Source organism: Bos indicus x Bos taurus, chromosome 10 (assembly GCF_003369695.1).
Source record: "Bos indicus x Bos taurus breed Angus x Brahman F1 hybrid chromosome 10, Bos_hybrid_MaternalHap_v2.0, whole genome shotgun sequence".
In the NCBI taxonomy this organism is placed as follows: domain Eukaryota; kingdom Metazoa; phylum Chordata; class Mammalia; order Artiodactyla; family Bovidae; genus Bos; species Bos indicus x Bos taurus.
The window spans coordinates 20,669,110-20,685,538 of NC_040085.1; the positions used below are offsets into that span (position 1 = coordinate 20,669,110).

At 41.7% G+C, this 16,429-nt stretch overlaps 1 protein-coding gene across 1 annotated transcript; it reads right to left on the reverse strand.

The window, feature by feature from the left end:
• Nucleotides 1–1,714: 1,714 nt before the first annotated feature.
• PARP2 (poly(ADP-ribose) polymerase 2) lies at nucleotides 1,715–15,985 on the reverse strand. Its single transcript, XM_027553435.1, has 16 exons — nucleotides 15,877–15,985; nucleotides 14,871–15,005; nucleotides 14,472–14,542; nucleotides 13,866–13,916; nucleotides 7,046–7,142; nucleotides 6,552–6,627; nucleotides 5,654–5,756; nucleotides 4,945–5,107; nucleotides 4,548–4,686; nucleotides 3,727–3,790; nucleotides 3,511–3,645; nucleotides 3,132–3,259; nucleotides 2,870–2,969; nucleotides 2,454–2,552; nucleotides 2,108–2,232; nucleotides 1,715–1,989 (listed from the first exon to the last, which is right to left on the reverse strand). Exons 1-16 carry the CDS (start codon nucleotides 15,917–15,919, stop codon nucleotides 1,830–1,832), a joined length of 1,689 nt encoding a protein of 562 aa, XP_027409236.1. The 5' UTR covers nucleotides 15,920–15,985; the 3' UTR covers nucleotides 1,715–1,829.
• Between the last annotated feature and the right edge of the window lie 444 nt (nucleotides 15,986–16,429).

Here is a 16,429-nt window from a genome sequence, read left to right on the forward strand (position 1 = left end):
TTATGTAGGGGGGTCCGTGACACCCTGAGTGGGGTCCTAGCCGTCCAAGAACTGTAGAATTAGGGGCTTACCTGACTGGGAGTCCCTGTTAGGGTGCCACTTACCGGGGTCCAGCCCCGGTTGGATCCAGGGATTCCCTCAGGACTGCGTTGGTGATTAGAATAGCAAAGCAGAGATTTATTAGATGCTCAATAATAACTGGAGAAGGCACTGGCGACCCACTCCAGTACTCTTGCCTGGAAAATCCCATGGGCAGAGGAGCCTGGTGGGCTGCAGTCCATGGGGTCGCTAAGAGTCAGACACGACTGAGCGACTTCACTTTCACTTTCCACTTTCATGCATTGGAGAAGGAAATGGCAACCCACTCCAGTGTTCTAGCCTGGAGAATCCCAGGGACGGGAGCCTCGTGGGCTGCCTTCTATGGGGTTGCACAGAGTCAGACACGACTGAAGCGACTTAGCAGCAGCAGCAATAACTGGTTTACGCAGAAAATCAATATAACTTGTGACACCAGGTTAGCTCTGACCACGGAGGCCAGGTGCCCCACCTTAGGCACCTTCTCGAGTGGGTCTTAGAAGCCCAGGCAAGTAAGTGGTCGCAGAGGAACCCCGCGCTCCAATTATTTTGGTGTAAAGGAAGAACAGAAGAGAAAAGGAGGAAAAGGAAACAAGAAAGAATGACACGGGGAGACCGAGTGAACAAGGCCTGCAATACCTTAAGCTGTGCATAGAGAATAATGAGGGAAGGGGTAGAGTCATGCAAGGTCCAGCAGTCCTTGATCCTTATCGAAGCTAGGCTTTCTTCCTGCAAACTTATCATATGCAAAAGTTTTAGGTGATTTACATCATCTTCTGGCTAGGAAGCCTGTTAACATTTTATGACCCTTTTCCTCAGAAAACTTATTTTTCTCTAAAGGTGATTATTCTCAAGTCAGGCGTCACCCTCCAAAAGCATTAGATAAAGTTGCATACCTATAGGGCAAAAGTGGTGGGCTATAACAAGAAAAGAATTAACTCAAGGGTCTAAGGTTACAAACATTAAAGCTACTACTTCCATTTCTATACACCAACTATATTAATCAATACACTCCCAGGGACACAGTAGGTAAGGCATATGGAAACTTGGCAGCAAGCATTAGCTCAACAAAGAAATCCTCTACTAGTTCTATTTAATAACTTTAACTCTCTGAGAAGCTCTGCATTGTTAGAATATCCTAAGCTTCCTGTGCCTCTTGTGGTTGGGAGGCTGTGAATCTGAACAAACCTGTCAGGCAAGCTAGAAAGTCATCAGAGGGGTTTGAATGGAAACACTCCTATTATGCCCAGGAGACTTATTAACTAGAGTTTTAAGTTGATTTTCTTAGAGAGAAAGGTACGGGGATAGCCCCCCGTTAATGTCAGAGGAGTTGGTGAAAGTCGTGAAATAGTAAAACAGACTCTGGTTTTGGGGTAGATGCTCAGGCAGGCCCAGGGGGCACCCCTTGAGTTCTGGCTCGCCTTGCCCACCAGAACTCTCTCACATGGCCTTGTCATGGCTGGGGACTCCCGTGCTGGCTCCCAGCACTCCCTCATTGCAGAGGAGGCTATTCTGTGAAAGAACAGAATCCTGTGTAACCTGCAGCTAGCTGCAGGATATGTAGAGAAGCTATACTTTCTGTCTGCTAACATCAGAAGAAACATGTGCTTGCAGAAGTAAAGCCCCAAGAAGCCAGTGATAGATTTGTACTATCTTTATTACAGAAAATATGAGAAAAATCAAAAGTACAACATTGCCTCTTTCTTGCTTGAAGGTCATATCTTCTCTGGTTTATCATATCCTAACATCAACAGTCACCACAGCTGCAGGAAATTAAACTGAACCTTTAGAAGGTATCGCATACGGACCTGGTTAGGGTTATAGACGATAAATTCATTGTAGTTGAGGGTATAGCCCTCTGGATTCAGAATTCCTGTGTCACTTGCTGGTCCTAATGGCACTGTACTCCCATTCCTGCCAAATGGAAGACAGTGTGTCAACATATGCCTCTGGTTCAAAAGCCAGAATAGAGAAAGTGGAGTCTTATTTGGCCAAAAGGAGTTTTCTGGCCCTCCATCCTCTGTGTACTTACAAGGTGATGGCGCACGCAGGACTGGGAGCCATCTTGCCCAGCCCCTTGGTGCTGTGTTTGCCTTGAAGTAATCCCTCTGCCTCTGGATTGGCCCCGAGCAGCTCATTACACTGACCCAGAGCTACCTGCACAGTGAAACATCTTTAAATGACCACATCCTCTAAAGCGAAACAGAAAACCCCATCACTATTTTCTTCTCCTATTCCAGCAGAAGAATCGAATGCAATGCAAACTGCGTTCAACTTCCCTCTCAAGTTCTCTCGGTGAACCCCTTGGTTCTGTGGCCAGTCCTTTCTCTTTGGAAAAATACGAATAATTAGAGATCATAGATGTGTTCCTACCTTACCTCTGATAAGAGCAGCAGCCCAGTATCCTTTAGGCGAGTGGCAAAGCAGTAATTGGCACTCTTGGAAGACATGTCAGCAAAATAGATTCCTTTTCCGAACTGAAATATATAAATAAACAACAAAGTCAGCTGCCTAACCCAGTGTGTTACAAGAAAGGCTCAGCACCACCCTGGGCTCTACTATCTTAAACACAATAAAGACTCTTTTCCATTTCCTCTCACAATTCTGTTCCAAGAGGAGGCAGAAGCACTGATAAATCTCTGCTTTCTGGGGGGAAGGTGAGATATCTTTAGGAATTTAAGAAAGGAGAGTCACAGTAAATGCCAGGGTTATGAGTGAGCTGGTTTAATTCTCAGGAATGTCACCACTTAATCCTAATCTAGAAAAAAAAAAAAGGGTTCCAATTTCTACTCACCATGTAACCTGTGATGGGAGCCTCAGGTGGGGCGATTCGAAGCCCATGGCTTAGGATTCCTACCCAGTTACTCAGCCTGGAGCCATGCCAGAGTAGCATCCTAAGGAAAAGCTGGTATTATTGTACTCTCTCTTTCTCTCCTCCAAACATAAGCCATAAGCATCAAAAAGCCAAGAGCTGTCTGGGTTATCTTTCTTTATGAGTTCCCTAACTGCACTTCAGGCAAGCGACTGTCTTCCCAAACCGAAAGTTAAATGGAGACCTGTTATGAAGGTCCTCTCTGAAGGCTTCTTTTTCACCCTCCTTCTCAACTTCAAAGACATCCAGCAAGGTCATGGTATAGTCACTGTGTGTGGGAGCATGGGTAGACTGTAGGTACTGGGAAATCACCTGCGAAAAAGAATGAAAGACAAGGTTGACATGGACTCTATAAGAGACCAGGCTGAACTGAAGAACCTTGGGCTTCTTGTATAAATTGGCCTAAGCAGTCTCACAAGGGCAGCCAGAAAGAGCATTACCTTCCCAATTCTTAGTAAATAGAAATTCTGCCCTCAAGTTTTCTCTTAACCAGATGCACTCAGGGAACAGTGGCATGGGGAGGGTGGATCTTAATGGTGAAAATAAACGATCATTTTTCTTACTTTGAACTCATAACTCTCATGGTCTAAAGGGTGCAAGGCACACCGTAGTTTTCTATACTGTTGGTCCAATGGGTGTTCCGGGCTTTGCAGTTCTGTCTTCACCAGCTTAATTGCAATTTCAATGTCTCCCAAAGCCTGACAAGATGAGACAGAGAATTAATGTGGGAGAAACCTGGGACAAGGGATTTAATACTGCCCAATCCACACATATCTCACCTCCAGTAGTTGTACTTTATCTGACAGTTCTTTCTCTGTCCGGATTAATGGAGGGGTACGGAGTCTAAGGGCAGAGATACAGCCAATAATTAATTCTCTGATGCGTGGCCAAAAGGCCTATGACCAAAAACACAGACTAAATATAGGTCCTTTAGAAAATAGGTATAAGAACAGCGGTTTTCCATTTGAAAGAGGTCTGTATGAGATTTTTAACTTTCAAATACATAAAGAGATATTATGTATATATTCTGAGTAGGATAAAACAAACTACACCGACTTTGACCTGTGAGATGTACCAACATCAGTAAGGAACAGTTTGGATGAAGTCCTATCTAGAAATACACAGGCAGAAATGCACCTGTTGACCACTCAGGGTTATCTAGGTCACAGGCCTCTATAAAGCAACAGAGGAATAAAAATAAAGTAAGCGACAGAATGCAGAATCAATGAAGATAAAATATATTTTATAAACCTAATATCATTTGAGTTCCAGAAATGGTGCTGGTGTGTTAGTCACCTTATAGAACTGGGTGATATGCCTGAAGGTGTTTTACATGCTGGTTGGATGGCTAGACCCACTCTCCCTAGAGTTGGTAACTTCCGCTTGGTCAGAGAATATGGTTGTAGATCAAGGCAGGAGATTGCATCCCATAGTTGTAAATTGATTAAATAGGTTATTTATAAATTATGTTGGCTCTGTATCTATTCAAGATGATAATTTCCTTGGAAATGACAAATTAAAAAGATGATAGTTCCTGCTGAGTGACGTAGGGGATATTGCTGAGCAGAATACCAAAGTGAAGTAACAGCACAGGGCATACCCAAAGTCATGTGGGATTCTGGTGTAGAATTCATTGCATGCTTCCATGAGAGCTCGTCCATGCTGGCCAGCCCGAATACAATCCTCAATCTTCTTAAGAGACTGGTAACCTGCCTTGATTTGTGCCACTGTCAGCTTCCCTGCAGACCCAGACAGAGATCAGACTCCACAACTACAGGCCCATCCTGGAAACTGTATTTATGACCCTACCCAACAAAGACTCTCACCTTTCAACTTTCAAAACTGCTCTTCCTCCCCCCCAAACAACTTCTCACCCCAATTCTCTCTTCCTTTACTCAGTAATATCAGCAAGCTTTAAATCATGATGGTGATAAAATATCCTGTTAAATGAACTAGGAATATGAAGTGAGCATGTAGGATAGAATCTGAAGTCCTACCAAGTGGAGCTTTCTTGGTATCATATTTCATTTCTACCATCATTTCTTCCATGGCCTGGACATTACAGATCAACTTTATCAGCTCCTGTACACGAAGATCTAGCTGTGACTCTAGTTTCAAGGGGGATTTAAGAGATTCCTCTTTCTTTCTTTCCTCTTCATTCTGTAGCTCAAAAAAAAAAAAAGGAAAAAAAATCATAGATTTTGAAAAGATTTATTATATGTTCCTTGCAAGGACTGGCTATACACTATCCCTGGCAGATGAACACCAGCTTTTGCTTGAAAGTAGGCCCATCCCATTATAAACCTAGTTAGAGTACTCAGTGTGACTTCCACCTTCTAGTCTTACTTCTGCCTCCCATAAACACTCAGAATACGTCTACAAGGTCCTCCTAATATGATGTCATTAAGTTTGTAAAGACAGCTATTGTATCTCAAATCTTCTCACTTTAAAAAGATTGGTTTTTCCATTTTTCAAATATGAAAAATTTGTGACAGTTTTCAGGAAAGATCCTTTCAGGAAAGCATCTTGGTTGTACCTCAGCATTCAAAATTAAATTAAACAAAAAACAAAACTTTTTTTTTTTAGGACCTAAGATTTTATAAGGATTTTAGTAAATAATAGAGACTAGGACCTCATCCAAGTCACTCTACTAGACTTCACTCTGGTTAAGAGGAAAGAGTTTTTCCCTAAACATACAGAGTTTACCTGTGTATTGCTGGCATAGTCCATTTGTAGCATATCATATTTTCCAGGCACCTTCTCAAACTTCTCACGATCCTCCCAATTATTTTTTGTTTTGTCAAGGAATCTGTAGAGTTCAAGTTGATGAGAAAATCTTACAAATAAGGGTCTACTTCTAGTGATGGGCTTTTTCCTAAGAATATCTTTAAAACTTTTTATTTCTTACACCATCAATATTCCATAAATCTGGATTCTAAATTAGGACCCCGAATGGACAGAAAAGCTCTAGAGAAAAAGGGAACAAAAAGTGGTAAAAAAAAAAGGTTGTTGAACTTTTCCCAAAGGCTCCAGTCATCACTAAAGTCATTGAGATTTAAGATAAAAGATTACTATCCAATCCTTTTCTCTGAAAGAAACATTCCCAGGGACTCCAGGAAGTTTTTCATATCATAGTAAAACAATTAAAAAAAATTTATTTATTTATTTGGCTGTGCTGGGTTGCTGCATGTGGGACCTTTAGTTGTGGCATGCGAACTCTTAGTTGTGGCATGTGGGATCTAGTTCCCTGACCAGGGATCAAACTAGGGCGCCTTGCACTGGGAGCATGGAGTCGTAGCCACTGGACCACCAAGGAAGGCCCATACGTTTTAAAATTGGAGCTGGATAGTCTCATCTTATTCTCCCCAAATTTCCTAAATTGTTGGTCATGTGCTGAATATGTTAGCTTCTTCTGATTTTAGTCAATTTCTGGTTCCAAGTGATTTAATCACTATCTAAAGATCAGTTTGGTGTTCCAGTGGAAAGATGTTACAGTGGAAAGACATTATCATTTAAGCCAACCCACACTTATTATGAAATTCCTAAACATGATATATCCAAGAAGATGAAAGATATTATTTTGTACTCATTTCTTAGCACTCACTTCTTTTGAAAGATTTCCTTGGCCTTGTTGAGGTCCCCGGAACAAGCCACCAAGCTGTGCTGCCCTGTCTTCCCAACTGCAAAGTAAATGCCACATGTAAGATGGTTCCCTGCCCCCTCAACCCAAGAGGAGTTCTCTGGTAGTAACAAGCCAGAGCTCTAAGGTCTCTCCACTTAGCATCTGACAAACGGGCAAGAAGGAAAGAAGGAAAAGATGAAGGGCTTAGGGAACCGACCCTGTTGCCTCTGAGCAGCACTTGCAGCCCAATCGCAGTAGAGTTCTCAGCCTTAACGGGCTGTTCTTAGTTCTTCCAGTGCTAATGAGGATGCCTGCCAGGCCCCAATTTTAAGCAGCACAATTTGATTCCTAAGCCTCTCTCAGGTTACAGAAACTCCACCACACCAACTGAAACCCAGAGAAACCTTTGGCTACTCACTAAACTGCTTCTGGCTTTCTAAATAACAACTCACAAAACCCACAATAAAAGCAATTACCTCGGCCCCATCTCATCCAAACACTGAAGTTTCTCTGGGCATCATCTTCTAACAGCTGAATCAGGTAATACTTGTTGTTGTTGAACTGGAGATTGGTCTATGATACGAGAAATATGAACATAAAAGGACAAGTTTGCAAATGGAAGCCACATAAACCAATGACTCTTGGTCAAAGATCACAGTAATTGCCATGAGGAAAGGACAGCAAGGGACAAGAAAATGAGGTTCAGTTAAGAGTAAGGATATAATAAAAGAAGAAAAGGGTTTCTATATTATACTTTGAATTCCTAGGAATTAAAGGCTGGAAGCTTCCTAAAACCTCTGCTGCTGCTAAGTTGCTTCAGTCGTGTCCGACTCTGTGCGACTCCATAGAAGGCAGTCCACCAGGCTCCCCCGTCCCTGTGATTCTCCAGGCAAGAACACTGGAGTGGGTTGCCATTTCCTTCTCCAATGCAGCATGAAAGTGAAAAGTGAAAGTGAAATCACTCAGTCGTGTCCAACTCTTTGCGACCCCATGGACTGCAGCCCACCAGACTCCTCCGTCCATGGGATTTTCCAGGCAAGAGTACTGGAGTGGGGTGCCATTGCCTTCTCCACCTAAAACCTCTACCCAACCTCAGATATCCTGTATTGATTGGCTCCTTCTGTTTCTTCCTGCCTCACCTCCCTCCATAGATATTACCGAGGCCATATGTGTTTTCCAGCTCCCAATCCACTTGCAGTCATTATTTTCCAAATGAAAACAATTTTGATGCCCCTAAGATCTGTAACCATTATGCTTGTTTGTTTTGACAACTTATTCTTTAATAGTACTATTTACAATTTTGGCTTGTCACCTGCAACAATCTGACCATGAGTAGAGAGTAGGACAGTGTTAGGAGGGGAAAAAGGATAGGCAGAAACCACTGCCACCCCTACCCCATACCTAACATGACCAGGAGACATTCAGAGAAAATATGACCAGTATCTAAAAAGGTATCCTGTGAGTAACCTACTCCAGTAAAGAGCGGGAGCAATCCATGATAGGGGACAGCAGCTTGTGCTGTAAAGCTGAGCCCTGGCTACCCAGTCACTCTTCTTTGTTAAGCAGTTACCTGTTCTACCTCTTGCCTGCTCACATTATAAATTCGCTGAATGGTAGAACAAAAAGGCCTTAAGACCTTTTCTATCTGCTTATGATATTTTAAGGAAAAAAATGGTAACAGAGGAATTCAACGTAGCTGTTAGAAGTATATATGATACATCAATAAATTCAAATATGAAGACATACTCAGGAAATACCAAGCATGTATCTATCCAAAACAACAAAAATAAGCAAAGAGGAAAAGATAGAAAAGAAAAAAACTGGAGGTCAGTGGCATGATGGAGAAAAAAATGCTCCTTTCATCTCTCCCCTTCAGTCTATGAAAGTAAAAAATCCACAGCTCAGCAAAGGTGCCCACACACCAGAAAATTCCACACATCTGTACATCTAAAGGCGGGTGGACTGGAACAGAGGAAGTGGAACCAGGGGAAGAGTGGAGGCGCTGCCTGCAATCCCGTCCTGCCAGGGAACCCGGCAGCAGCGGTGATGCGGTGCACGTGACTCTGGCCTCTTGGCTGCAGTGGCAGCAGTGATGGGAGCCATGGAGGGCCCATGACTGGCTCCTTCACCTTCACCCTCACTGGCAGCTCCTGGCTGAAAGAAGCAATACCAGAGATCTCAGAGGCAGTGGTGAGGCAACCTGGCTTCTTGTTCCCCTTCCTCCTGAGGTGGAGCCTATGATTTAGGAGATTCCAGATGCATGGAAGCTCCTACCACCCTGGTGCTCCAGGCGGTGATGCCAGTGACAGTAGTAGCAGCAAAGCACCAACAGCCTTGGAGGCACAACTGTGATAAGGCGGGCGCCAGGTGATCCCTCTCACAGAGGTGGCAGAGGGTGGAATGTGCGCTCAAACTTAACTAGGGGCAGATCAGATAACAGAAACCAAAACTTGTGCTAGGGCGCCACCTACTGGAAAACAAAGGAAAGCCCTCTAATTTCTAACCACCTGCTGCTGCTGCTAAGTTGCTTCAGTAGTGTCGGACTCTGTGCGACCCCATAGACGGCAGCTCACCAGGCTCCCCCGTCCCTGGGATTCTCCAGGCAAGAACACTGGAGTGGGTTGCCATTTCCTTCTCCAATGCATGAAAGTGAAAAGTGAAAGGGAAATCGCTCAGTCGTGTCCGACTCTTAGCGACCCCATGGACTGCAGCCTACCAGGCTCCTCCGTCCATGGGATTTTCTAGGCAAGAGTACTGGAGTGGGGTGCCAGTGCCTTCTCCGAATTTCTAACCTATTGAATTCTTAAAAATTAAGATTAAAAAAAAGCGCTTAAGGAACAAAGGTGTTCATTACTTCAAATGTGCTGGCAGAAGAACACCTCATCAAACACTGCTGCTGCTAAGTCACTTCCGTCGTGTCCGACTGTGTGTGATCCCAGAGACAGCAGCCCACCAGGCTCCGCCGTCCCCGGGACTCTCCAGGCAAGAACACTGGAGTGGGTTGCCATTTCCTTCTCCAATACATGAAAGCAAAAAGTGAAAGTGAAGTCGCTCAGTCGAGTCCGACTCCTAGCAACCCCATGGACTGCAGCCCACCAGGCTCCTCCATCCATGGGATTTTCCAGGCAAGAGTACTGGAGTTGGGTGCCATTGCCTTCTCCGCATCAAACACTAGGAATAACCATAGTTACACTGTATCTCGAAAATGACAAAATTTCCAGAAACGAAACAAAGTCACAGAATATTGTGATCTAACTGATACAGAATACAAAATAGCTGTCATGAAGAAACTCAATGAGCTACAAGAAAACTCAGAAAGGCAGTTTAGTGAGTTCAGGAATAAAATTAATGACCAGAAGGAATACTTTACTGAAGAGATTAAAACTCTATAAAAAACCAAGCAGAAATTTTGGAGCTGAAGAACTCAATAAACAAGATAATATGTTAGAAAGCATTGGAAATAGGGAAGACCATATGAAAGACAGAATAAGTGAGCCCAAATACGCAAATCTAGAAGAGACACAGATAGGTTAGGAAAGAGAATTAAGATGTAAAAAAGAAGGAGGAAATTCTATAAGAACTATCTGACTCTTCTAGGAAGGGCAACATTAGGTAATGGTATTTCAGAAGAAGAGAGGGAGAAGGGAGCAGAGAGTTTATCTAAAGAAATAATAGCTGAGAACTTCCCAAACCTAGAGAAGAAAATTGGTGTACCACTCTATGAAGCTAACAGAACACCTAATTGCCTCAATACAAAAAGATCTTCTCCAGAACACATTATATTAAAACTGTCAAAAGTCAATGATAAAATAGGAATTTTAAAGACTGCCAGGGAAAAAACGGATGCTCACCTACAAAGAAATCCCCATTAGGCTATATGCAGATTTCTCAGAAGAAACTCTACAGGTCAAGAACGACTGGAATGCCACTCAAAATACTGAAAAATAAAAGCTATCAGCCAAGAATACTCTATCCACCAAAGTCATCATTCAGAGATGAAGGAGGAAAAAAGCTTTCCCAGACAAAAGTTGAGAGAGTTCATCACCACTACACCTGCCTTACAAGAAATGTTGAAAGGAGCTCTTCTATCTTTAACAAAAAAGCAAAGGTACACAAATCTTTGAGTAAGGTGATAAACAGAATCAGAAAACTGCAACCCTATCAGAATAGATTTTAAACAGTTTATTATAGCATAAAGGTTAAAGGGGAAAAAATAGAAAAAACAACTATAACTACTTCAATTTGGTAAGAAACTCACAACATAATGTCTGGCAGAAACAAACAAAATTCTGTAAAGTGATTATCCCTCTCTTAAAAAATCAATTAATTAAAAAAAAAAGAAACTCACAACATAAAAAGGAATAATTTGAGACAACAAAAACATAAAAGGAGAAGAGGATGGAACCTGTATGCTCAAATGAAGGCAGAAAAAGGACTATTTTATCTAAGAGATGTTTATACAAACCTCATGGTAACCACAAAACATAAATCTAGAGCAGAGATACTAAACAGTTAAAAAAAAAAAAAAGGAAACTGAGAAAAATGTCACAGAAACCACCAAAAACTGGAAAACAGAAACACAAGGAAAAAGAAACAATGGCGAGATCAAACAACCAGAAAATAAGAGATGAAATGGCAACAATAAGTCTTCATCTATCAATAATCATCCTAAATGTAAATGGTTCACCAATCAAAAGACATAGAGTGGCTGGATGGATTAAAAAATAAGATCTAACTATATGCTGCCTCCAGGAGACTTACCTCAGCTCTAAAGAAAAACAGGCTCAGAGTGAAGGGATGAAAGATGATACTCCAAGCAAATGGCAGCCAAAAGAAAGTGAGTGTAATCACTTGTATCAGACAAAGTGAAAGCGAAAGGCGCTCAGTTGCGTCCGACTCTTTGCGATTCCATAGACTATACAATCCATGGAATTCTCCAGGCCAGAATATTGGAGTCGGTAGCCTTTTCCTTCTTCGAGGGATCTTCCCAACCCAGAGATTGAAGCCAGGTCTCCAGCATTTCGCGCAGATTCTTTACCAGCTGAGCCACAAAGGAAGCCCAAGAATACTGGAGTGGGTAGCTTATCCTTTCTCCAGTGGATCTTCCCGACCCAGGAATCGAACCGTGGTCTCCTGCATTGCAGGGAAATTCTTCACCAACTGAGCTATCAGGGAAGCCCTAAAAGGCCTATTTTATCTATCAGACAAAATAGATAAAAGAAAAAAAGGTAACAGTGGGACTTTCCTGGTGGTCCAGTGGCCAAGACTCCGAGATCTCAATGCAGGAGGCTTGGGTTTGATCCCTTGTCAGGGAACTAGATCCCACATATCACAACTAAAAGCCCACGTGCTGCAACCAAGACCTGGTGCAGCCAAATAAACCAAAAAAAAAAAAAGAAAAACAAAGGTAACAAGAGACAAAGATGGACATTATATAATGATAAAAGGAACAATCATTAAGAAGACATTTTTCAATATATGTACATGCAACTTTGGAGCACCAAAATATATAAAACAATTATTAACAGACCTAAAGGAAGAAACTGATAGCAACACAATAATAGCTGGGGACTTTTAACACCCAAATTCCATCAATGGATAGATCATTCAGATAAAAAGTCAGCAAGGAAACAGCAGCCTTAAATGAAACATTAGATTAGATGTTTCATAGATTTGTACAGAACATCTCATCCAAGTGCAGCAGAATAAACATTCTTCTCAAGTGCATATGGAATTTTCTCAAAAAATATGTTGAGATACAAACAAGTCTCATACACTTAAGAAGAGTGAAATCTTATCGAAAGTCTTTTCTGATAACATGGAATGAAACTTCTACAACGATGTAGAAATCAACAAGAAGAAAACTGGAAAAATCACAAATATGTGGAAACTGAACAATGTGCTACTAAACAATATGCAACTGAATAACTATGAGGTCAACACAGAAATCAGAGGAGAAATTAAAAATACTAAAGATGAAAATACAACATGCCAAAACCTATGGGATGCAGCAAAAGAGGCACTAAGAGGGAAGTTTAAACAATACAGGCTTACCTCAAGAAACAAGACAAATCCAAATAAATAATCCAACCTCACACCTAAAGGAACCAGGAAAGAATAAATGCAGCCCAAAGTCAGTAACAGGAAGGAAATAACAAAGATCAGAGTAGAAATAAATGAAATAGACTAAAAATATAATAGTAAAGATCAATGAAACTAAGAGCTGTTTGAAAAGATAAATAAAATTGACAAACTTTTAGCCAGCCTCAGAAAAAAAGAGGTAAGACTCTGATAAAGGCAGAGACGAAAGAGGAGAAATAAGAATGGGTACCACAGAAACACAAAGAATTATAAAAGAATATTATAATTATCTGTATTCCAATAACTGGACAACCTAGAAGAAATGGACAAATCTTAGAATCATACAATGTTCCAAGACTAAATCATGAAGAAATAGAAAATGTGAATAGACCAAACTCTAGTAAAGAGATTGAAACAGTAATAAAAAACCTCCCCCAAACAAAAGTCCAGGGCAAGACAGCTTCCCAGGTGAATTCTATTAAGCCATCAAAGAGGATTCAATACTTCTCAAAGTCTTCCAAAAAATTGAAGAGGAGAGAATACTTCCTAACTCATTTTACAAGGCCCATATTATCCTGATACCACAACCAGACAAGGACAACACAAAAAAAGGAAATTAGGGGCCCATTTCTCTGATGAGCATGGAGAACTGTATGATGATGGATGGGAACCAAAGTTTTGGTGGTGAGCATCCTGTAGTAGGTATTTCTACACAGTAGAAATCTAATGTTGTACATGTGAAACTTATAGAATGTAATAAATCAATGTTACCTCAATCAAAATAAATTTAAACAAGAAAAAAATAAATTTAACTACATAAAAATTTAAAACTTCAGTATGGGCATAAAATATACTATAAAGAAAATCAAAATGAAAATGAAAATTTTAGAAAATATATAAGCAATTTATATGACAGATGAAGGACTATCCTCCACGTTATATAAAGTTCCTCAAGGCCCATAAGAAAAAAGACCAACAACTTACCAGGAAATGTGCAAAATCATATGAACAGTGGGTTCATAGGTTCAATAAAGACATAAAATCTGCTTAAGGATCTGCTTCTTATAGAGACTCCACTATTAGGCAGAGTGCACTAGAGTTGAGTATTTGGGATTATGGGGCTTAATATAAGGGACTTCAGAATTAAAGATCTGGGCTTTGGGACACTGTCATCAATAATTATCAAGAAGAAATTCTCATAGTTTCTTCCCTTACCTGATTTAGCATGACATCATAGACATCATTTCCTTCACAGTACACATGGGCCTAGAGAGAAAGAAAAAACTGACATTTGTACATTCCCAGCCCTGATGAGATCATAAGTGAGGTTCTAAATTTTTTATGCCCCAAACTATCACCTTCCCACATTACCAACATGCATCTTCCAGGGAAAAAAATGCAAAAGTATGTTCTTCTAAACATAACCTGTCAATCCTATAATGAAAACATGTTGCTTTTATGTAATTACAGAAACAGGGATGAGTCTAACTCAGTAAAGGAAACCTGCTCCAGAGGAAGCCTTTCTTCTGTATCCTTCAAATCCTTTTCCCATGCCATACATACCAGTGCACAGTTTCTCATTAGAACACTGATAATGATACAATTTTCTAATTGAGAAAGAGGTGTGGAAAGCTGATGACAACTCCATAAGTTAACCATGCTAGAAAACACCATGATTAGTACTCCCAAACCCCATGCTGTTCATCCCTTAGCCTTGGAGAAAATTTTGGAGAGGATTCCTAAAATAGATAATAGCAATGTTCCAGACAAGAATCCCAATAAGAACAATGGTTCTTTGAGAAATTAGTGGGAGTCTCTTACCTTCCCTACCTTGGTTGTGCACTCTGGGTCCACTGGAGCTTTGCCCTTTAACAGCAAGGTCTTCACAGACTCTGAGGGAAGACAGATAAGTCCTACATCTACTCGATTGGGAAACAAAAATAGCTGCCATGGTTAGAGAGAAACCTGTCATAATTCACTCTGCCCTTCCCAAGCAAGCTTGATCTGCTCAAGTCTCAGTTTATTGTAATAAAATATGTGAAACTAAAGCTTTTGAGAAACTAGGTTAGTCTTATGGTATGCCCCAAAGATAGAAAGTTAATTATATTTTCAAGGAAAGAAAAAATAAGAGTTGAAAGAACAAAATACTCTCCCACCCTCAGCCCTCCCAGGGACCCTCTTGCTGGTCCACATTCTCCTTGGTGTATGTGGGGGGCTGACCTTGCTTGTCTTCAGTCCTGTCACTATCTGTCTTTCCTTCAGCCACAGGCTCCTTTTTCAGCCTGTGACATTTTCGAATTTTCTTTGCAGGAGGAGGGTCTTCTGCAACTGTTTTGCCATTATTAACTCTTTCAGCTTCATTCAGAATAGGCAAGAAGAATGGGCAAAGAAGCAAAAGAAAGAATGAGTACACACTGAATATGATGCTACTATGCAAAAACATCTTTTTAAAGAAATAGATTGAGATGGTTTTGTAAATTTACAAAGGAATAATAACTGCCATACCACTCAGAAAACTGAGTTCCTGAACTGCTATTCTAGATAAAACAAAAGCAACTCACAGATCATGTGAGTTCATAGCCTCAGGCATCAGTCTCAAATTGCTTATCTTTTCTGTTTACTTGTGCCCCGATACCCTCCAAATACCTATCCTCAAACTACTAAAGGTGGTATGAAATAGGTTAATAGAGTGCTCTGGAGTCTGTGCCCTGTCTCTTCTAACTGGAGAATCAGTGTAGAAGTTATTTCATCTCTTTGTACTTCAGTTGCCCTAATTGAAAAATCTAGAGGAAGACAACACATTTAAGAACACAATACACAGAGTATGATACGTCATAAGTCAATTTTAAGAGCTGCATTTTATAATCTCTGAAACTGGGATGCATTTTACAAGGGATGACTTATAAGCTGCGAATCACGTTTTACCTGGAAGCGTTTTTCCTTGCTCAATGGTACATAAAATAATGGTGCACCTTACACTTAATTTTTTTAACTGTTTTGTATTAGGTATTTAAAACCGTGGTGGCACTAAGTTATAACAGGTCAACAGGCTGTCAGACAATTTTGTAACCCCCAAAAGCTATGACAACAGAAATTTTCAAAGTTCGGCATCAAAACAAGTGCTGGTTCAGGGAGCGATGCAAATAGGAAGGGCTGTAGTAGAGGGCACAGTTTCTTTTCTGAATTCCCGCCCCCAGTATTCTGGCCCCCATAGTTCACTCCGAACCTCGCGCTCTGCCCCCCGCAGTCCCCCGCCGCCGAGCTGCCATGGATCCCGAACGCTGACGTCATCAGTCCGCTCCCAGGAATCGCCAGCGCAGTCTATAGGCGGGAACCGTAGTGCGCGTGCGTCCTAGCGTAGACCTACCAGGGGCGGGACGCACTGTAATATTTGCATGTCCCACTGTCTTTTTGAGAAGTCACCGTAACCGAAAAGTGGCTCTAGGTATGAGCACATTATAAGTGCTATTTGCGTGCGGTGTTTGCCGTAGGGCGGAGGGAAGCTCATCAGTGGGGCTACGAGCTGAGTGCGCTTAGTCACTCTGTCCATTGTCCCTTGGGAAGGTCTGAGACTAGGGCCATAGGGCGGCCCTAACAGGGCCCTCCCTGAGCTTCGGGGAGGTGAGTTCCCAGAGAACGGGGCTCCGCGCGAGGGCAGACTGGGCAGGAGATGCTATGGACCCCGCCCTCGCGGAGGGGCCTGGCGGATGCCTCCTTAGCCGGAGCTTGGAACAGACTCACGGCCGGCGAAGTGAGTTCAATGGCTGAGGTGAGGTACC